General features: G+C 41.1%; 2 protein-coding genes across 4 annotated transcripts in view; both read left to right on the top strand.

Moving 5' to 3' along the window:
* The first annotated feature begins 1543 nt into the window (after window positions 1-1543).
* rpgra (retinitis pigmentosa GTPase regulator a) overlaps window positions 1544-22928 on the top strand; it is a 25432-nt gene continuing 4047 nt past the window's right edge. The window contains exons 1-13 of the mRNA XM_035941343.2: window positions 1544-1720; window positions 1830-1922; window positions 3838-3900; window positions 4002-4160; window positions 4272-4421; window positions 4537-4695; window positions 6077-6232; window positions 6883-7007; window positions 7948-8142; window positions 8633-9239; window positions 9374-9438; window positions 11008-16057; window positions 17440-17654. Coding sequence (XP_035797236.2) covers window positions 1585-1720; window positions 1830-1922; window positions 3838-3900; window positions 4002-4160; window positions 4272-4421; window positions 4537-4695; window positions 6077-6232; window positions 6883-7007; window positions 7948-8142; window positions 8633-9239; window positions 9374-9438; window positions 11008-14085 — 4986 coding nt within the window. The 5' untranslated portion in view covers window positions 1544-1584 and the 3' untranslated portion in view covers window positions 14086-16057; window positions 17440-17654. The remainder of the gene's footprint in view (window positions 1721-1829; window positions 1923-3837; window positions 3901-4001; window positions 4161-4271; window positions 4422-4536; window positions 4696-6076; window positions 6233-6882; window positions 7008-7947; window positions 8143-8632; window positions 9240-9373; window positions 9439-11007; window positions 16058-17439; window positions 17655-22928) is intronic.
* The window catches only part of srpx (sushi-repeat containing protein X-linked), a 25288-nt gene continuing 19859 nt past the window's right edge, over window positions 17500-22928 (top strand). Inside the window, exon 1 of one of the 3 annotated variants that reach the window (XM_023294814.3) lies at window positions 17500-17654. In XM_023294814.3, coding sequence (XP_023150582.1) covers window positions 17594-17654 — 61 coding nt within the window. In that variant the 5' untranslated portion in view covers window positions 17500-17593. The remainder of the gene's footprint in view (window positions 17655-22928) is intronic. The other 2 variants (XM_023294823.3, XM_023294807.3) reach the window with 2 other exon arrangements.

The following is a 22928-nucleotide window of genomic DNA, read 5'->3' as shown; positions in this document are numbered from 1 at the left end:
ATGTCTTCGAGACATGGTAAGTGCAACAAAGCAGCGTGCTGTAGCAGACACTAAAGGTAGTTTTATGTATTTATGTGACTATTTTCTGTTCACTTATTAGAAGTTTAATATTTAAGAAAGACGTTTTGTTTTGACAGTTATTTCACTTAGTTGCACTTTATTATGCACTTTGATGTCAGCTTTATTTCGTTTCAAAGGGATAGTAACTATCACTGTGCCTACTGTTTATTTTTTTTGATTATATGCACTGAAGATGTGACTGTCTCAGATGAGACCAAATATGGACAGGGACAAACTCTGTTTTTTGTTATTTCAAAAGAAGAAAAATGTCTCAAGTTCTGAAAAGTTACTGTTAACCAAGTTACTTTTTAATGCACTTTGAGATGTGACCAAAACAAAAGATGGTGTTTCTAAACGGCACTTAGTTTTTATGTTCATATGCACCTTAACATGTGCTTATATTTACCTATCAAAACGTGCTGAAGTTGTGTGTTTGAAATGTAAAATTTAAAGAAGCAGTATTTCAGCACAGGTTTAGTTTAAGTACTGCTTTTCTATTATGTTTATGTCCTTTTGGATGTGGCAATACGTTAGTAAACATCCAGTGTCTTTGTTATCTGTTTGTGTTTATTTTAAATGGTTAACTTTGCTCAGTGTCTGCTAAAAACATCCGGCCCAGCTCATGTTCTTAATCTGAAAATCCGGCCCCAGTGAATTTTTAATTGAATAGCCCTGCCCTAGACCTTTTGCACTACGGTAGACAGAACGGACGGTGAGTAGAGTTGTGTGTGTGTGTGTGTGTGTGTGTGTGTGTGTGTGTGTGTGTGTGTGTGTGTGTGTGTGTGTGTGTGTGTGTGTGTGTGTGTGTGTGAGTGTGTGAGTGTGTGTGTATGAGTGTGTGTGCAATCATGGAGCACAGATCGATGTTCTATTGTTCGGTGATTTTGTGGAGGGCAAACATTGAGACTGTGGGGTAAACTTAGGGGGAAATATTAGCGTTCATTGTTGGAGAAAGGGATTTAGTTTTAAAAGTAACAGCGGGACTTGTCATTAAGACCATCCGGGGACACCTATCGAACCAGACAATAATGTGGTTTTTGGGAAAGTTTATGTTACTTCTGTTATGTTTTTTGACCTTTTGGTGGTATATATATTTGTGTTGTATTAAATCCGGCCTCTCCTAATGTGGCTAAAAGGGAAAAACAAACTTCTCTGGGTCTCATTTTTATTTTGATATCTCTCTCTATATATTATTTCATTTAGCTTTACGAACCCGAGCACCCACCATTCTCGGGGTAATTACCTCAACAGAGTGGCTGCATACGGGTGCTACACAGGTGTCGACATACCTGGTGAGGATCCTTCTTTCACTACTGCTAGCTTATAGCCTGGAGTTTCATGATTTCTTACCTGTACTTACCTGTCTTACCTTCTGATAACGGTTTCACATATGTGTGCGGTAGAGCTGTTGCTATTTCTGTCTTCTTGTAAATGGCTTGAGGTGTGACAGCAGGTTGGGGTTTATCCGGTGTTAAGTTGGAGCTCTGAGCAGCTGGTTCCTGTCCAGGTAAAGATCAACCACAGATGTCTCCAGAAACAGGAGCTATCTTCACGTTTGGAAAGAGCAGTTTTGCTGATAATGTGCCGAGCAAGTTCTGGTTGAAGAATGACCGTCCACTGCACCTGTCCTGTGGAGGAGAGCACACTGCAGTCATCACAGGTACACACACCTGCAGGTTTTAACGAGGAATGCTTACTTTATTTACCGATGGATGGAGTGTAAATTATTTCTAGCCCAGTCAAACTTACTCCTCTGGAATGATTTACAGAAAATGGGAGGCTGCTCGTGTTTGGTGGGAATAATTTGGGCCAACTGGGGCTGAGACTGAAGTCGGCTGCCAGCAGACCTTCTTCTGTGAAAGGTAGGGAGCTTTACACTGAGGATGACCTGGGGCCTCATTTATAAAGCTTGCGTACGCACAAAACGGGGCTAGAAAGTTACGTACGCCACTTCCAACGCAAAGGTTGTGATTTATAAAAATAAACGTGGTGTGAGAATATGCGCACCGCTGCGCCAACTTTGATGCTTGCTTACGGACATTTTGGAGACAGAGGGAACGGCAGTGCCAGACGGTGAGGTGGTGAATTGAAGCCAGATTGATCCCAAACCTTTATTGTCATCACATATTACACTTGTAGAGCCGGGGTGTTATGCAGCGTTTACAATAAGACCAAAAGTACGTTTAATTTTTTTTTTTTAACAAGATCTTTAATAGACGCGGCAATGTCAGACAGGACCTCACACATGTTGTTCATTACTGTGCGTATTTGCTGGAGCTCATCCCGCACTTCATTTATGGCACCGATGGTGTCCCTTTGTGATTGTAGGACTCTGTCTGTCAGGATCCAACCACTTCTGGGTGTGCCATGGTCTCGGGATGTACTTGTACTGGGGACAGCCAGGCTTCATGTACGCTGACAGGACACGCTGTGGTCGGAACCTCCTCGTCAGCCAGCGTTTCCAACTCTAGAGTGACGAAGGACAAAAAGCATAAGTCCACTGCCTTTTTACAAGTCCCTTTAAATATTTAATACATTTAATAAACAGATAAAACTGTACTTTACCGGTCTCCTCTGTGGGCTCTGCCAAATCGGTGTCTCCTTCCTTCTCTGACATGATTCCACACCCGCTGGCCGTCCCGAGGATGGATGCTATCCTGCTGTCCAGAGGTGTGGGCTCGGGTTTGCCTCTATCCCCACCTGTAGCAGACATGCTTTGGTGATAGCATGTCACTCTCTTCTTGGCCTCCACCTTCAAATCAGACCACTTCTTTTTCACCTCTGCCACAGTTCTCTCTGTGGAACTCACACTGTTGACAGAGGTGACAACGTGCTGCCACTCAGTGCCTTTTCTTTTGTTAGTGATGCCACTACTATGACCACCAAACAAAATACTCTTCCTGGCCTCCATCTCATCCACAAGCACCTCCATCTCGGTCTCCGAAACATTTCGTTTTCTTTTTCTGCCATGACTGAGCGTAAAATGCTGTGGATCAGCAGCTTGTTTATATGGAAATACATTCATGAGTTACTTTGCATTGACCATTCATGGTAAAATGTGGGTGTGTCGTGGGCGGGATGTGAGGTGGATCCACCTACGCAATCTTCCAGCTGGAGTGTGATTTATAAATGGGAAATTGCGTGCAGTTGTGCGTACGCACGGTTTTATAAATCAGGGTATTTTTTGGCGTACGCCTATTTCAGGTTTTCGGCGTAGTCAAACTTTTAGTGTGGATCCTACGCAATGTTTTATAAATGAGGCCCCAGCTCATTATTTTTACTGCGTCATTATCTTTTAGAGCTAATTCTATATGCTTGTGATTATTGTTTGGTCTAATCAATGAACTGTTTCAGCTCTTCTCTGCAGGGTGGGCCATAAGTTTCCATACATAGGAATGATAAACATTTTCTGTTGGACATCCGTTTTTATTTCCATAATGTGCTCTATATGATTACCATAGTTTGGAAAACACATATTAATACGTGTTTTCCAGTGTTGATGAACTTGTATCAGCACAGTTGAAGTTCTGCTTGTAATGGCGTTGGTGAAACGTTCCTGGAGATGATTTATGTCTCGTATCTCCACCTGGTCTTCAAGTGCCCCCAAAGATAGCATCAGACACATCTTCTAGGGTATCTGAATCATAAACAAATATACATTATACATTTTCCTGTGTATGGAAACTTATGGCCCACCATGTAGACTGAAAGAGCTGTAATTTGGTTATTTTGGGGGTAAATCTTAGCTGCTGTAATAACTATTTATTTCTTCTTCAGCCTTGAAGTCTGAGAAGGTGAAGCTTGTGGCTTGTGGGAGAGATCACACCATTGTCTGCTCATGTAAGATGATGAATAATGTTAAAGGTGACAGATTTTCACAGAACAGTAGTCCCCAGGCTGCTTGTTCTTGTTCTATTTAACCAGGTGTAGTGTGTTTCTAGGTGGGGGCGTTGTGTATAGTGCTGGCAGTAACCAAACCGGGCAGCTCGGTTTGGGGCACTGCAACAACACTACATCCTTTCACCTGCTGCAGCCGTTCTGTGACTGGGCTCCAATCAAAATGCTTTCTGCAGGATGCAACACCTCAGCTGCCTTAACAGGTCTGAACAACCAGAATGTAATAACTTTCCCATCCTAGCCATGATTCTGTGGAAACGCTCATATTATATCTGTATGATTTTAGCGTGTCTGTACTCTGTGTGTTTTGGTAGAGGATGGGAGGCTGTTCATGTGGGGAGACAACTCTGTGGGTCAGATCGGTTTAGGGGACGAGGGATTTGCAGCAGAACCCAGAGAGGTGATGGTTGGAGAACAGGTGATGTGGGTCTCCTGTGGGAACCGCCACTCAGCCTTCATCACAGGTAAACACAGTCCAGCCAGGAGACACACACCCAGTCTGAGTGTTCATTTCACAGATCTTCACATACCATTCATGGAATTTATTGTGCTGGGAATATTGTCTGGGCTTTGTTCCAGTGCACGGCGATCTCTACACATTCGGTGAGAGTGCAAATGGAAGACTTGGCCTCCAGGTGGAGCAGCTGTCCAATCACAGAGTCCCTCAGCAGGTGCAAGGCATTCTGGGTCGAGTCATTCAGGTGTCCTGTGGAGGGGAGCACACTGTGGCACTGACAGGTACATCAGCAGGATAAAAACACAGCAAATGACTTTTAGTTTTACATGTTTTATATCCTCTAATTTTCACTAAACATGTTTAATCTGCAGTAGTGGAAGAAGAATTCAGATAGTCTCTCACAGGTTGACCTGGACAGGTAACAATCTGTCACAGATTGACCTGGACAGGTAACAATCTATCACAGGTTGATCTGGACAGGTAACAGTCTATCACAGGTTGATCTGGACAGGTAACAGTCTATCACAGGTTGATCTGGACAGGTAACAGTCTATCACAGGTTGATCTGGACAGGTAACAGTCTATCACAGGTTCACCTGGACAGGTAACAGTCTATCACAGATTGACCTGGACAGGTAACAGTCTATCACAGGTTGATCTGGACAGGTAACAGTCTATCACAGGTTCACCTGGACAAGTAACAGTCTATCACAGGTTGATCTGGACAGGTAACAGTCTATCACAGGTTGATCTGGACAGGTAACAGTCTATCACAGGTTCACCTGGACAAGTAACAGTCTATCACAGGTTGATCTGGACAGGTAACAGTCTATCACAGGTTGATCTGGACAGGTAACAGTCTATCACAGGTTCACCTGGACAAGTAACAGTCTATCACAGGTTGATCTGGACAGGTAACAGTCTATCACAGGTTCACCTGGACAAGTAACAGTCTATCACAGGGCTACACATAGAGACAAACATTCACACCTACAGACAGTTTAGAATCACCAGTTGACCTCAGCATGTTTGTGGACTGTGGGAGGAAGCTGGAGAACCTGGAGAAAACCCACATATGTACAGGAGAACATGGAGACTCCATGCAGGAAGATCCCAGGAAGGCTGGGACACGGACTGGAGATCTTCTAGCTGTGAGGCGACAGAGCTGACCACTGAGCAGCCGCAATGGGAAGCAGCTAATGTAAAAATACTCATTAAACCTCTGCCTTCTACGTTGTCAGGGAGATGTCATCAAATATCAGAAGTACAGATCCACATAATGCCTTGAGCATTAACCCACTGGTGAGCTAATGGTAGCGCTAAATTTAAGCATTTTACATGGTGATCTCATGGAGTTTCTCTCTGAAAAAAGAATGAAGAAAACATTATTTCAATCCACAGAAATCAACTTTTTAATAGAAATGAGTGGGAGAATCCTGAAAGACACAATAAGGGATCACTGCTTTCAATCAAGGAACAATGCCACCATGTAAGGAACTGTTATGAAGTAGGTCTTTTTTCTCTTAAATTTAGGACAAACTTACAGAAGTAGAACATAGAGTTGAGTACAAGTACTTCAAGCTTCAGTACAGTAGCTGAATAAATGTGCTGCTAACTGTGGTTAATGTGGTAATCTGTTTCGCTGTGTGTTTTCTGTGCCAGGGGATGACGTGTACACGTTTGGCAGAGGTCAACACGGTCAGCTCGGACACGGAACGTTCCTGTTTGAAGTTCATTCACCAAAACCGCTGGAGCACTTTAGTAGCAGCAGCATCAAACACGTCTCCTGTGGAGAGAACCACACCGCTGTGATCACAGGTAAGACATCTGTGAAGTTCTCTCTAGTCATTGCCATAGTTAATAAAAAGTGTAATGCATGTAGCTGTGCAGGTTTTCTATGCTTCAGATGTAAAGAAGGCATCAGAATGTGTTTTGTATTTGAATGGATTAAACTATAGCTTCTTCTTCAGATCCCCAGTGGAAATCCACCTGCAGTCGTCTGCTGTTTCTTAGCCAGTCAAGAAAACCCTTTTTTTGGTTTATTAGTTAACTGTTTAGTCTAAATGTAAGATGTAAGGAAAAAGTACAAGTTTTCCAAGAAATTTTGTTCAAGTTGTGAGCCAAAACTGACTTAACAACAAAAGCAATCCAAAGATGTGATCAATGAAGTTACAGTCAGTTGACATTAATTAGGTACTACTCATTTAAGCAGAACAGCAGAACAAACCCTCATTCCTGCTTCAGTATTTCACAGTTCAAAGGTTTTATTATTTTGTATTTGCTCAAACAGCGTGCAATAAAGTGCAGCATGAAGAATAAAATAAAAAAGCATAAATATACATAACTTTTAAATGCTAAAATGTGTTCTCCTGGAGTTGGTGGGTTTTTAGTTTACAGAAAGGGAAATGTTGGAGGAATGATTGAATGTCTTGCACTCTGAATGCATTTATCCTTTTCCTCCTCCTCAGACAGCGGGCTGCTCTACACATTTGGTGATGGCCGTCATGGAAAACTGGGGTTAGGGGAGGAGAACTTCATCAACCGGTTCAGCCCGACACTCTGCACTCGTTTTCTGCAGCTCAGTGTTCAGACAGTAAGTGGAGGTGATGATCAGAGGATGTCTGTCAGCCACAGTTTAGGTTTTAATCTCTTTGATATCAACGTGTCTCAGAAGGTCTTCAGAAGCAACCACCTCCTGGCTTTAAAACGTATTAAAAATTATTTTCTTTCTGTAAATGTTAGGTATTTTTACTATCCCCTGCCTATGTTAAACAGTAACATTCGTTTTTTTGTGGTTTTTTTGTATGTGGTTCCGAGCTGTTGGGAGAAATCGGACTTTATACTCGTATGAACAACACGTGCGACCGGTGGGACTTTTTGTAGGGTTTTCTAGGAGTTTCAGTGTTGCTCAGATCTGTAGTAGAAGTCACTGACTCACAATCGACAAGTTACAGTTTTAGCAAAGACTTCTTTTAATTTATAATAACCAGTGTTTTTGTAATTTGTTAGTCCAGTCATCAGTTTTCAGCCACTAGGCCCAGGTTGGTAATTTATCATTATATTTACTTAATCAAATCAATCAGAAACTGTTGTTGAGTACAGGTGGGAAGTAATGGCAAAAATCTCATAAATATCCACACATTTATGTTTTTAATCAATAATTTTAGGATATATGCTGCCAGTCAGAAGTTTGGACACACCTTTTCATTCAGTCTTTTTCTTTTAGTTATTTTCTACATTCCAGATTAATTATGAAGATGTCAAAATTATAAAAGAAAACAAATGGAACTATGTTAAACAAAATGGTGTTAATCTTCAGTATTAATCTACAATGTAGAAAATAATAAAGAAAGAGCATAGAATGAGAAGGTGAGTCCAGACTGTTGATTGGTTGTAGATTTCCTTCTGGTTTTATGTTTAATTGGGAGATCAACAACAACAGTCCACGTACCAACACTCAGTCAGTGATGAAAGAGCGTGTGAATAAATCAGTACAGACTAATCCAGATGTTTTCTTGTGTCCTTCTCTTTAGGTGTCCTGTGGTGGTCATCACATGCTGGTCCTGGCTGCTCCCAGACCACCACAGAGTGAACTAATGGGACCAGAGAAAGGTGCAGTAAGCACAGACAACTTTCTGGAGTCCAGCTATAAAGACACTTTGATGATTGATCTAACTCCACTGGTCCCATCCTTATCTTGCTCTGCTCGAGCCCGGCACAGGGAAAAGGTGAGCACCTGCACATTTTTTTATCTTTTGTCTGATGACAAACTGTGGGAATCAATAATAATTTTATGAAAATCTTACTATGAAAATTATTTATGTTGTAAATGTTATGGGTTAAACCCTTCATCTATCAAGTTGCAGCAATAGAATTAATTGTCATTAGACATTTTTGTAAAATGCTGCTCAGAAATAATGAAAATGTGATATAGTCCCTGGTTTTCTACATGTTTTCCTTTGACTATGAAGCTATTATTAAATTGTGACACCAGAACCACTCTATGGTTAAAAAAGTATAACTTGTAAATACTTGGTTCCCGTTTCTTGGCCTTGCTTTAGATAAGTATAATTACTGTTTAACTCCAATAGGGAGCAGCGTTTCACCAAACTGAAGCTCTACTGCAGTACCACTGGGTAACATGGTGATGGCGTTCTATTGATACGTTTCAATCATGTGACTCAGTGATGCTTCTGCTGTTTTTCTCTTGTCTTTCAGGGGAGTTCTGTGGAGCTGTTTGGGGAGATGTTTCAGAACCTCCCACGTCTAAATTCTGCCTTCCTCAACACTTCTCAGCACACATCCACAAATATCCCATCCCTGAAAAAGCTTTCAAAGGATGTCTTTACTCCTTCATCTTCCCCCAAACCCCAATCAGAAGCAACAGCAAGCCCACTTCTCTCCCCCAGATCTCCTCTCTCCCCTCAGAGCCCAGCCTTCTCCTCTAAACCATCAAGCCCACATTCACAGTCATCATTTATTCTTCAGAAAAAAGCCTCCAGCACGTCTTCCAAAGAGTCCAAAGAATCCAAATCCAAAGAGTTGCCTTCTCCTTTACTGTCACCAAAGTCTATAACTAAATTAAAGCCCAAACTTTCTGTGTCTGCTAAAAAGTTAGCAAAAAACAGAGTACACCAAGCAGGAACCTCCAAAAAGGCCTTAAATAGTAAAGCGTCGTCTCCTTTACCCCCTAAAGAAAAGGCCTTCAATAGCAAAATGTCGTCTCCTTTACCCCCTAAAGAGCCCTGCAGCCCCACTAGACCCCCCACTCATGCCTCCATGAAGAGTCTCAGAGAGGAAGAGCATCCCGCCTCGCCACAAACAGGTATTTAGAACCCGTAATTTTAACCAGTGACTGGAATGTCTGTTGCTGCCGGTGTTGGTGAAGATGTGGAGATAGATGCTTAGAGAGGGATAGAAGCAGTTAAAACAAGTCTTATATATTATCTGTTCTTTCAGAGCAACAAACTGTGACTGACGATGTGGAAGAAAAAGAAGTTGATTCCAAGTTTTTGGCAAATACGGTGAGAGAAGTGATATTTAATGGTTCATTATGAAATGCTATCATTTTGATAGAGTTCATAAACACAATACGTCATCCACAAAGTCATAAACACAGTCAGCCGAGTGTCATTTTCCTCTTCAGACTTTTTACTGCTCTAGATTTTACGCGCTCCAGGGCAGGAAGTAGCAGCGTTGAACACTCACTGACTTTTCCAGGAAATGTGCATACCTCAGCATACATGGAGCGCATGCGTGTGGAAGTTTTCCACTCACTAAAACACTGAGGGGGGGATCATGAAATTAAAGTTGGTGTTTTGGTCTCTCAGTTTTTTAACATTAATTTCCTTTTTTCCAAGAATGTCTGTTAATGAATCTCTTCTGCTGTTACACAAATGTGTCTGGATGCTAGCCCTCAGATACACAAACACACACAGATACATACAACGCGCTGGGAAAGTTGGCAGCAATCTCGCCACATCTCATCAGCGTTTCCACATCCAGAGATGAAGCCAACCGTAGAGGAGTCTCCTACGGGTTCCTGCGACATGTCAGAAAGAATGAGTTACTGAATCTGCATTTGAATACCTCATAATAATAGTAATAGTCTTCTTTCTAGAGCACCATTCAACAAGGTTACAAAGTGCTTTACAACAAATTCCATTAAATATAAATAAAATAAAATCAGACAAATAATGAAATTAAATTCAATCAAATACATCAAATTCTAAGCATGCAATATAACAAGATAAATTTAAGTCAAGTTTTTCATTTATTTATATATCCATAAAACCACTTCAAGACAGCAGCAGTTGCATCAAAGTGCCATCCAGTAAAAAGCATCCTGATTGGTGTTAAAGGAACCCAACAAGTGCCATTTATGGTTTGGATATTCAGGATTAAGCCCTCAAAAAGTTACTTGAAATGCTCTTTTACGTGACTATAATACTTAATGTAGGTGAGACCCTGCAGTGTTTTTAATTATGGAGAACAAACTAACTGATGTAATATTATAGTTTAGACCCTACAGTATATAAATAACTAAACCTGAAGCCAGAATAACTGCTGTAGGATTAAATAACACCTCAGTGACCCCCAATTAACTGCCATCTGTTTATCTCCAGAAAAGAAAGAAAAATAAGAACTTCTCATTGTTTCTCAGTACTTTTATTCACCTTCTGCCTACATCTGTGCATCAAACTCACTGATTTCTTACACCTTGCCATATGTCTCATGATATTCTTGGTTTTACCATTAAAATCTACACAGTCATTTTCCATCTGCCTTAAGAAAAATGTATATGAATGTTTGAAATTATGCTGTGCAGGAATGTACATAAACGTGTAAATATATCTTATGAATAGTATCTACACTTTAAAGCATACATCTAAACAGATTAGATAGGAAGGTAAGATGAGGGTTAAAGAAGAACAGAACACATCCTCATTACGTTTGCTGCCACACTGACTGCAGGTCTGCTTTGCATGTACAACTTATCTTTTTTTAATAACAAAGTGCCATCAGACATTGACCATTTTCTGCCAGTTTTTTTCTTTTTACATCCAACCATGTCTTTCTGTGATTTACTACAGGAAAAGAAAAAGGGCAGAGCTCTTAGACAAACAGCTAAAGAGGCAGAGGCGTTCCACTCCAATGGGAAGACGGACCAGAAATCTCCTCAGGCCTTACCCTCAGAGAAAGAAGTGTCTCCACAGAGGAGTACAGAGAAAAAACAGAAAATCACATCTAAAGGCAAAGAGAATATTTCCAGTGAGTCAGTTAAAATCAAAACTCCAGAAGACAAGCAAAAGGTCTCCAATATCAAGTCACCAAAACACAATAAGAGCAAACTTTCAGAATATAGCCCAAAAGCTCAACAATCGGTCTGGAAGACACTGACCGACGCACAGCAGAAACGGCCTGAAGTGAAGGAAGCTACCAGGAAAAACAGAAATCTGAAAGCAAGTAATGTAAACCAGAAAGATGAGAAAGACGGCTCTTTAAAGAATTATGTAATCAGGACCCCAAAAAGAGACAAAGTGACATCATTAGCTTTAGACAAGACCTCTCCTGTTTATACAGGAGATGAAACAACCAGTTCAGTGTCCATAGAAAATGCAGTAGAAGAGGATGCATTAATGCAGTGTGAAAGTTCTGACATCACACCTTTTGAAATGGAGGTGCAGCCTATCAAATCAACTCCAACAAAAGATCTGCAGGTTAAATCTACACAAGGAAAAGGTGAAAGGACAGCAGTGGATGTTAAGTCATTACCAGCTAGAAAAGAAACTGGTCCTGTCACCGCACCTTCTCAGATCAAAACTAATAACTCTGTAGGTGTGAAAACTAGACCTGCAAGACTACAAGGGAAATCACAAGAGCTCAAATCCACACCTCCACACAATGATCAAAGTCAGCATGCAGAAAATCCCCTCATTGAATGCAAAGGAACAGAAGAAGGTGGAGAAACTGGGTTAAACACAGCTCAGAAAGTGAAAGGTAGAACTGCAGATAAGCAAAAGTTACTTAAAGTAAAAGACAAAAAGAAGGCTGAAGAATCCAAGACTGAACTGAAGGCAAAAACAAAACCACAGGGAGAAGAAGGAGAGCAAATCAAACGTGGAGAGGATGTTGACTATATAATGCAAGATACCACGGAGGCCAAGCTAAGGAGGAAGACTGAAGCTTCCAGCCTGCAGGCATCACAGTGGGATGCATCTACTAAAGCCATAAATAACCCCAGTTCCTCTCAAAGCCCAAAGAGAACAGAGCTGGTTTCTGTCAGCGGTGCAGAATCCCAGCAAGGCTCTGCACCTGTTGGTTCTGAAACCGACAGAGAGGATGATCAAGGCCTGACTGAGGAGAAACCCAGGTGGAGGGAAGTTCTCAGTAATGCAGCATCTTATCTTCCAGCTGTTGGGATGGCAGGAGCAGCTGTGGCAGTGCTTAGTGAGGCAGGAACACAAGTCAGAGGATTCCAGCCTGACAGTGATGAAGTTATCGCTACACCACCTAAAACACCGGGTATAGGGAGACGGTTCACCAAGCAGAGTGCAGTTACGCAATCTTCCTTCTCCTCCACATCGTCCCAAGAAGCATCAGATGAAGTAAAAGATGGTGCAAAGGACGAACTAAGTGTCTTATCAGAGTCAGGAAAAGCAGCACAAGAAGAAGAAAATAATGATACTACTCATAGTCTATCAGAACAAGAGATGGTGAAAAGTGTCACATCTGATCAGATCAGGGGTGAAGACGATGAAACTTCCCAGCAGGAACACGGAGAAGAGGATGAAGATGAGAAAACCTATAAGGCTTCAGAAGAGCCTGAAGATATGCTGTCAGACAAAGCAGATACTGAGGATGAGGAGCCGAAGGGAGATGAAGAAGGAGAGAGTGGAAGTGAAATTAGCAGTAACAAAGAGGCTGAAGAAGAGAGTGTTTCAGGAGAGGGTGAGGACGAGAAGGATAATGAATTTGAGGATGATGAGGAAAAAAGCTCCAGTAGTGGGGAAGAAGATGAAGGAAGCAATACAAGTGATGCTACAGAATCTGAAGGTGAAGAAAAAGACAGTAGGAAGGCAGCAAGTGAAGCAGGGAGTGGCTCTGAGGTTGATGAAACAGCGGAGGACGGTGAAAGTGAAGAAGAGGATAAGGAGGAAGAAGACAAAAGTGAGGAGGAATCAGAGAGTGCTGACAGTAAAGAGTCGGGAGAAGAGGAGGACAAAGAGGGAAGTGACTCTGCAGAGTCGGCAAAGAGTGAAGAAGAAGAAAATGAGGCTGAAGAAGAGGCTGAAAATGAGGAACAGAAAGTTAATCAAGACTCCGCCAAAAGTGAAGATGAGGAGGAAGGCTCAGAAGAAGATGAAGAGAGTGAAGGAGAGGAAGATGGTGATGAAGAACAAGATAGTGAGGCTCATGAACAGGAGGAAGAGCAAGGTAGAAAAAGTGATGAAGATAATGAAGAGGAGGGTGAAGAAGAGGAAGAAGACAAAGAGGAGGAGGAGGAGGAAGAAGATGATAAGGGAGAGACTGGAGAAGAGGAGGGTGAAGATGAAGATAAGGGAGAGACTGCTGAAGAGGAAGAGGAGGATGGTATGGGGGATGAGGAAGAAGAGGCTCAGGAAGATGTTGCTGAGGAGGAAGGTGAAGATGAAGAGGAGGAAAGTGAAGGTGAGGAGGAAGAAAAATCTCAAAGAAAAGATAAAGGTAAGGTGACTACCAAAAAGGTGGTGACAGAGAGTGAGGAGGAGGAAGAAGAGGAGGAGGAGGAAGTTGAAGATACAAAAATGACACAGAAAACAGAGACAAGACTTAAAAATCTGAAAGAAGAACAAAAAAGGGGAGAAAGTGAAAAAGATGAGGAAAGTGAGGAGGAGGAGGAGGCTAATGAAGGGGAATATGAGGTGAGTGAGGAAGAGGAAAATAGGGAAAAAGGAAAGGAGAGTGAGGAAGAAGAGGATGAGGAGGAAGAAGTCAAATCAACCAGAACAAGAAAGACTGAAAAGCAGAAGTTTCCTCTTAAAGCTGCTCCTCCACAAAGAGAAGACAAACGGAAAGACGCTCCCAGACCAGTGCCGAGGACGAAGCAGAGGACTACTGGGGAGAAGAAACCTGAAGACTCTCAGCAGTTCTGGAACGATGTCCTGCCTCAGTACCTGGACCTGCAGTGACGTCACAAAAAGGTTTAAAGCTTCAGTCTGGTGTTAATCCATAAATTATCAAAGGTCAACAAAACACCTGAAAACACAGAAGCACTCGGAGCACTTTTTAACCTCAGTGTTTGTGACGCTCCATTCATTTAAAATGAAGAGTTTTAAAAGCAAATGCATCCAGTTTAATTTTTGAAAAGCTCAGTAATCTCAAAACAGCCAGATACTGCAGTTTTTAGCAAATGTTACTCATGCAAGAGACAAAACATTTATCTGGGACTATTTTCAACTGCGGAGTAATTTGGAGCTCTATGGAGTATGACAGCGGAGTCATGCATTTTGGATAGACTTTAGATTTTGGGTATAAGTCTGATATTTCTGCCACGTATTTCACACAGCAGATTTTTTGATAAAATTTTTTGATAAACATTTACAAAATGAAAAGATTCTAAACTAAAGAATTGATCAAGCAGAACCTGATGTGTTCTTTTTTCTATGCACACTTTCTTCTTCCTTGTTAAAAAGGGTTACAGATTTAGGTGTATTGTGCCGGTAAAGGCTGGTAAAGCTTTAATCTACTGATCGTCAGGTGGTTCTTGTTAGTAAAATACATTCACTGGCTTTTCATGGGATTTGTTGACAGAAAACACTGAATATAACCAGACAGGTGCTTTAAAAATGTAAATGGGATTCAAAGTGTGATTGTCAAACAGATTTGTTCTCCCAGTGAGTTATTCAATCGCTATCTATCATCTGATGTTTTCTTTTCATCTGTAGACTTCATGGCTTTTTAGTTCATCTCTTTATCTGTTCCAATGCCAAAATGTTTCATAATGTGTTCATATCACTTGTTTTTGCCTAGATAATGATAAATTATAACCCATGATTCAGGTTTATTTTACACCTTTGAGACTTTAAAGTGAGTAGCAGTGAAATCTTCATTCTGCATCAGAGCAAACCTCACTAATGTGTTTGTGTGATTTTCTGCCTTCATAGTGACTCTTCCTGCAGTAATGACAGACTTTGTGTTTGGCTTTTAGAGTTCTCTTGAGCTGGATCAGCAACGGTACTTTTAAATGTGAAGAAATTCTTAAACTTATATTCAATGAAAATGGCATCTAAGTGTAAACAGCAGTTAAAGACTAAATCCAGACAGTTTCATTGGCTGTAACCACCAACCCCCCAAGCCACTTAACGGTTTCCTGACCTGACAGGTGTGTTTCAGCCCAGTCAGGCGTAACGCTTGGCTGGACCCACCTGTAATTACAGCTCTGGAGATTCTCTTCCTGTTCCCCATCAAGACAAAAAGTATCTCAGCACCTTCATGTGTGGACTCGCCTCGTCAAACGTCACAGGCTCTGGAATCAACCGGAAAATTAAACATCAATTAGTCTTTCAACAAATCTGTACTTTCACCCGCTTTTCCTGCTGTGTGTGTGTGTGTGTGTGTGTGCGCGCGCGTGCGTGTGTGATGAAACACAGTGTTAATGCAGTCTAGAAGACTGTCCTGTAAATGTCATACCAGAGATGATTGATTGGTACTCTGCTAAAACAAATCTATACACCAACACTCCTACCACATCTGTCTCTGCTATAGAAAACAACAGGCTGTGATTACAGTATGGCTGCTGTAGAATAGTGTTGCTAGGAAACAACTTGAATCCAACTTCACTTCAGGTAAAACGCTCACATCATTAGGAAACTTGTGCAGCGTTTTGAGTGAACCTCTGCTGTTGCTGCAGCTTTCCAGTGGTGATGTGTGGTGAATTAAGGTTACTATGGAGTGAAAAGGTTGAGTTTGAGTTTAGAAACAGATGCAACTAATACTAAAGCTACTAATTCTAGTGCATTGTTGTAATTGCTGAAAACTGACCCATTGTTCATGTGACATTAGTTTAACTTGTATATTTTCAGCTGTGACAAAATCTGGGTATGAGAAAGAAAGGAGCTCTGTGATGTCAAGCTTCGTTCCTCTGCCTTCTAATGGATGGGAGTAAGTTTTATCCATTTCTTGCAATGCAGTACAGATAAAAAGTGTGTTTGATCGTTTTGGACAATCTGGCTGGTTGAAGTCTGTTTTTAATGAGTAGCCTACTAGTTGTAAATTCAGGATACAACAGACTTTCTTAATCATGCTGTTTAAACTACCTTGTTTTTGCAGAACATACACAGCTTTATTGGCCAGAGGAAAATATTTTATGGTCATATGAAATATCGAACACACAAAGACTTTAATGTTGGCTAAATTAATATGAGAATCAAAAGTTCTGAATTCACAAAGGTACCAAAGTATTATATCATGTACATGTAGCATCAAAAATTAAAGCAGAAGCAACAGGGAGGCCCTGATGCATTCATTACAATTCTAAGGTTATTTTAACATCTTTATATGGTGTTAAATGGTTTATTTCATGCCTTTTTATATCAGTTTAAATAAAGTCCTGCCTGGCTGCCAGAAGAAGCATGTAGGGCTGTTAGTAAAAGTACAAATACAACATTATTTATATGCTTTATTGAAAGGACAATATCTGCATTCAAAGCCCAGGTTGAGTAAAAATACTGTGGTGTTATGAACAAGATGTTCAAAGTTGCAAAAAAGGATTATTTGATTGTTTTTGTGTTTTTACCCCAAAGGCAACAAGCAAAGGAATCTGTTAATGCACTGAAGTCGTAGATTTATTTATATCAACGGGTTTAAAAGTGCATAAAAATATATTTCCTGTAGCTCGAGGCACAAGCCTTTACGAGTTTTCTCCTCAAAAAATATGAAAATGTAGATTTTTAAAAGATTTTAACCAAAGGCATTGAGAATATAAACTAGCTGTAACATTCTCATTCTTATATAATTTGCTGGTAGTTTCTCCTCTTATACAGTAAGACAGTGGGACTAAAATTAGCCAATTATCACATTTTTGTGCAGTCTGCTTAATTATGCATCAGTCGTGTGTGCAAAGTATCATAATTCTACTATGGTAATGAGACCAATCTATGAGAGTCAAAAAGTTATTCTGAAATGTAGTGGAATTGTAGAAATATGAAAAGCCAGTCTGACATAAATAAATAGGTCATTTTTCTGCTCTTAAACAAGTGGACACAAGCAGGTCAACCCAAACAGAATAAGAGCTTTTTGTGTTTTAAAGTGTTTCATTTGTTGGATTTTTAAAAGTCTGAAGAGTTGAAATTATTCAGCACTACTTTGTCCCTCTGCAAATAGACTTTTAAAGAAGAACTATACCTGATCTTTGAGGTCAGTGGGGGTTTTCCATGCTGAGTTCTGTGTTATTGATGCTACTTATGTACTGTACAGAGCATATGAGGGAGAATGATGTTTTTAATAACTAGGTTGGTTTGTTTCCCTTGTGCTGATCCTGTCAGGAGCTGGCTCTGTCTCCCCGTCTGGCTCCCTCATGCCTGCCTGTATTAGGAGATTCCTCTCTTGTTTCTGGAGCAAGAGGCGGGCCTTTGGAAAGCAGGAATGCTCTGGAAGTTTTCCTGTGAGCTCCCCTTCACATGTTGAAGAGCGTCTGATATGGACATGTGGCCGCTGGTGCTCCTGTTGGTCCAGCTCTGCGTCTGCTCCGGGTATGAAGGTAAGGACTGATCCAGCATTAATATTATAAATATTATTATCATGAATCCTGCTGGGATTAGGAATCTCACCATGGAGCAGCTCCTCTGCAGACTGTGGAGGTGGACAGAGTCTGTATCAGTGGTTTTCTGGCTGCAGATCAGGCTCTTTTTTTTACTTTAACTGCAGTGTTTGAGGTTTCTTGCTGCTCGGTGAACCATGATTGTGTTTCCATGGAGGGGGAGGACAGCGGGGGGAGTGCAGTGTGCATCTGGGGGACGTTTCTGTGCTCAGAGCTCTAATGAAAGCCCTACAGCTGCTGCTCACTGCAACTTTAATCTGCAGTTTTTCTTGCCTCCACGCTTTATTCCCTGCTAACAGGCTGAAAACGACGCATTCATCAGCTCTTTGAATTAAACTGTTGCAGAAGACTTTCATGTTCTGTGGCTGTGGGTCTGTCTGGAAGTATGAACTGTACTTTATTAATGAGTTTCTGTCCTGGTTTTGACTCACCGGTTTGAATACAGCTGTAACAGTTGGTCGATTAAGCCAAACGACCGCTAGAAAATTAATTACCTACTAATCATTTCATGTTGCTAAAAAACAAAATAGAACAAAACAACTTTCTCCTGTTGCAGCATTTTCAAAATGAGCTTTTCTATGTGGACATTGATTATTACTGCATTTTGGACCTTTGATTAAATTAAAGAACCCCTTTATTAATGGGTTTTAGTCCTTCTGTTGACTTACACACAGGCAGCTGCAACAACTAGTCGATTAATCAAGCTTACTGCCAGAAAATTAATTACCAACCGGTCATTTCTTCTTGCAAAACAAATTTTCTCTTTGTGCAGCTTTTCTAAAGTGAATTTTTTGCTTAATGGACCTTGACTTTCATTGAACAAGACAAAACAAGACATTATACTTGATCAATTCCTTTCTGTGCTAGTGTTGAAATTGAGTACAGCAACTGGTTGATTAATTACATCAACTACCAGTCTGTGTGAACACTGATTATCATTAGATTTTGGACCTTTGATTGCACGAAACAAGATATTTTCAGCTAGTTTCTCACCTTTTATAGAGACGATCGCTCAGTAATGCAGGATGGTACATAAGAAAACATCCTGGCTGTCCAAAGAGACACACAGTCTGCAGCCTGCAGTGAGGATCTGAAAGGACTTCAGATCTCCAGTGTGGATGGAGGAGTATTAAATGTGTGTGTAGTCAGTAGATGGTTGGAGAGTGTTAACCACCACCGCTGGATGATCATACAGGCTGAAACATGAACACAAGCTGCAGAGCAGATTTATGCTGACAGACTAAAAGCTCCCTGTGGAGCTGACAGTCAGGACTCTGGTCTGGACTTGTGTGTGTGTTTGTGAGGAGTTTATTTTACAGGGGTCTGTTTGTGTTTGTTCTGGTGGTCAGTTAGCCTCTTTATTCCTGGAGGAATGCTAACATTGGCTGGCTGGCGGTGCGCCAGATTGAAATACTGCAGATATGGAGCTGCTTTTTCTCCTTTTTTTTTAAAGTAGGTGGATTTTTGAGTTTGTCCTCTGTTCTGCATCTCTCCTTACAGTTAAACCCATTTAGAAGAAGCATTTGTAAAAGCCTGATCATATTTTCCATGAGGATTCTTGTGCTGAAGTGGGAGGAAGATTCTCCTCACACAGGGAGCTACCTGGATAAATGCCAGCTGAATGAAGGAAGGAAGCCCTTTATGCTCAGGATAATCCTGAATAATTACACAACTGTGCCTGAGGGCCAAATCAAAGCCAAATGAACTGTTAATTAATTCAATTCAATTTTATTTATATAGCGTCAAATTGTCTCAAGACGCTTTACAGAACCCATATGCCTGAACCCCCAGAGCAGCCCTAAGGCGACAGTGGCAGGAAAACACCCTTTTAACAGGGAAAAAAACCTCGAGCAGAACCCGGCTCTAATGTGGGGGAACCATCTGCTGCTGGCCGGGTGGGTTGAGAGGGATAGAAGAGGTAGAGAGGTAGAGATAGAGGGATAGAGGTAGAGGGATAAAGATAGAGGGGAAGAGGTAGAGGGATAGAGGTAGAGGGGTGGGGGGGACACACAAGCACCATAAAACACACATTTTGGGTTAGGGTAAATTACCGCCTTAGACCGTCAGGAACTAAAGCTGCATGAATTGGAGGTAAAAGAACATGGGTGGTAAATAACTGACGTTTTGTCACTACATAAAGTTGCTTTTCAACAGTGTTAGCAAACAGATTTACTCCTCCAGCAAACACAAACAACCTTTAAGAGTTTTTTAACTTGTGTAGTTGGATTGTTGCTGCACTTTTAGCACTGTTTTGGTCCCCACCGCTGCCTGAGGAAAATATGTTATTCTTTAGCTGCTAACTTTGTCTGTTTGCTGTTTGGTGCTGAACAGATCCAGCTGTTTCTCTGAGAACAGCGGTTTGTGGACTGCAGTCTACTTCAGTTTCAAGCTCAGAACCTTGTTGGTCCAAAGAAACCGTGTTCCTCACAACACCACCGCCACTAGAATTAGAAATAAAGTTTTCACTAACAGGCACCACTAAAATTAGAAATAGCGTTTTCACTAACCACCGCCAGAAGAATTAGAAATGATGTTTTCACTCACAGGCCGAAACCCAGAGTCCCATTTTGTTTGCAGAGCACTCTGGCAGTCACAAAACAATACAAACATGCAAAAAAAAGCAAATATTACCTCCACGTAGCACAAAGTGTGGTCAAATTCATCAGTTTTTTCAATCAATCATTACATCATAAACAACTAAATATAACCCAGCGTGTGTTTGTGTCTTTGTGTTTGCAGGTAAAGTGTGTGCCATAAAGACAATCAAGCATATCACATCATGAATTGTATTTTTTTTGCCCTCAGAGATAGAGATGAAAAATCCTGCTGCTCTCTTTAACTTTTACACCTTCTTCATACAGTAAAAGCAGTTAAACCTTCATTATAGTGCAGTTTATAATCTGCATTCTTTCCTCACCAAAGAAACTAAGAAACAGTTTGACCCTAAATACTCTTGAGACAAAAATTTCATTACATGCACCAGATTTTTCCATGTCATTCTGTTCTTATTTCTGTTCATTCTTTTCCTATTCAGAAATGTTGAGTACTGTAAATACGAGTCGACATGCAGGTCAGCTCCTTTGCCGTGGCCTCTGACTCTCCTTCCTTTCGATTGCAAACAGCCACATAAAGGTGGCTTTTCTTTATTTTATAAGTGGAAAAGGCCCGATTGGAGTTTCACACTTTGGTGATTCATAATTATGCAAGTAATTTCTCTTAGCCGTGAATAGATGTTGTCCTTTTGATTAACACTGTTAGTCCAACAGAGATTTGAGCCTCTCTGTTTGGAGGGAGTGTGTGAAAAATGTGTGAAACCATTGAAAGAGTGTTTACCCATTTGCAAGAGAAGATGTCTGCTGTGCTACAAAGGTGATGATGAAGATCAAGTGGATCCCAGTTTTATTACTCATGTTTTAGCTGTTAAAAAAACTAATGCAGAAATATTAATAAGCTCACCTTTAAGTACAGACAGATAGATAGTGTGAAATGATAAATCTAAATGAAGCAGGCTGACCCCTACACATTGTGTGTCTCTCAGGTAATGCAATGCTTCATCCTACTCAGCTGATTAGCAGCTACAGAGACTTCACTAGGAATAAACAATAATTATTTAATGAAAAACTGAAAAAACAGATTGATTATTTCATTAAAGACACATATGCATTACAGCATGGTTAACATTAAGCCACACATTACTTCAGTGTATAACTGTATGTTTAGAAAACTCATCCCAGTTTTCATCAGTGAGCTTTAGGTCCTTCAGAAGAAGCTGCTGTACCTTTTTGAAAGTGCTAATGAAGAAAAACAGTGGTGCAGTATTGTTCCTCGGGGCCAGAAGCTGCTGAAGTGATTCTGAAAGTGTCAGTATAGAGCATAAACAAGGCAGAAATCATTAGTGCACAACAGGAATTATTTAAGTCTGTACTCATGGCGTGTTGAGCTGAGCGATAAAGAAATGACATCCTTTTAATTTCTGCTCTCCTGCTTTGTTCGCCTGTAGCTCCAACATTCACACAGAGTCTGTGGATGTTCTCAGTCATCCAGGTCATGATAAGTCTCAAGCAAGCATAAGTTATGGCAACTGGGCTAACCTCGTGTGAGTCGAGAACGTTTCACCTCTCATCCAAGAGGCTTCTTCAGTTCTGAAAGCCTGGTGGGGAGTACCAGATATTTATCCACCAGGAGGGTGGTGGCAAAAACAAGTGGACAAAGACCCGAAACCAACAGACTCGTTAGATGTAAATGTGAGTCGTTAGCCTTTGATGGGCGGTCGTTACCCCTCCCAGCCCTCTAGGAGGGTGGTTGGGGGTCACCTGACTGCAGGTGGGACAGATGGCTGCACCTCCTTGGGAGGGCTCTAAGAACGGCGTTGTAAGTGGGAGACAAGTGGTGTCTGAGGCCCCTTCCTCTGTTCAAAGATGGCCGTTCTAGTTTGACATGAATGGCTTCTTTTACCCCTCTCTCAGGGAGGATAAGAAAGACGAGGACCACAAAAAGAGAAACAACATTGTCATCCCCTATGTGGCAGGAATTTCAGAGAAACTCAGGAGGATCTTTAACACCCACCAGATCCCAGTACACTTCAAGCCCAGCAACACTCTGAGGCAAAAGCTGGTCCATCCCAAGGACAAAATTCCAAGGGAGAAACAGAGCAATGTGGTGTACGCAGTGCAGTGCAATGAGGAATGCTCTGACCTGTACATTGGAGAGACTAAGCAACCATTACACAAGCGCATGGCACAACACAGGAGGGCCACGACCACAGGCCAGGACTCAGCAGTCCACCTCCACCTCAAGGAGAAGGGGCACTCCTTTGATGACCACAAGGTGCGCATTCTAGCCAGAGAGGACAGATGGTTTGAGAGATGGTTTTGTATTTGTGACCCCCTAAGTTTCAAAAACATTTATTATTATTATTATTATTATTATTATTATTATTATTATTATTATTATTATTATTATTATTATTATTATTATTATTATTATTATTATTATTATTATATTTTTTCTTCTGGTCTTACAAGCCTCTTACAAGCAAAGGATTGGACTCAGCTGATGTGAAGCAGCCAAAGAAGAGACAGAAATATAAACCAGAAAAGACTTGGTTCAGATGACTTTATCTAGCTCTGTTTGACTTCCCAGCAACAAACCCACTAGTGTGCATCAGTGCCTTCTTTCAAGTGGATGTGATGTGGATGTGGAACCTCACTGGTT

This window comes from Amphiprion ocellaris, chromosome 11 (genome assembly GCF_022539595.1).
Source record: "Amphiprion ocellaris isolate individual 3 ecotype Okinawa chromosome 11, ASM2253959v1, whole genome shotgun sequence".
NCBI classification, from domain to species: Eukaryota; Metazoa; Chordata; class Actinopteri; family Pomacentridae; genus Amphiprion; species Amphiprion ocellaris.
This window is presented reverse-complemented; position numbering and strand designations above follow the sequence as displayed.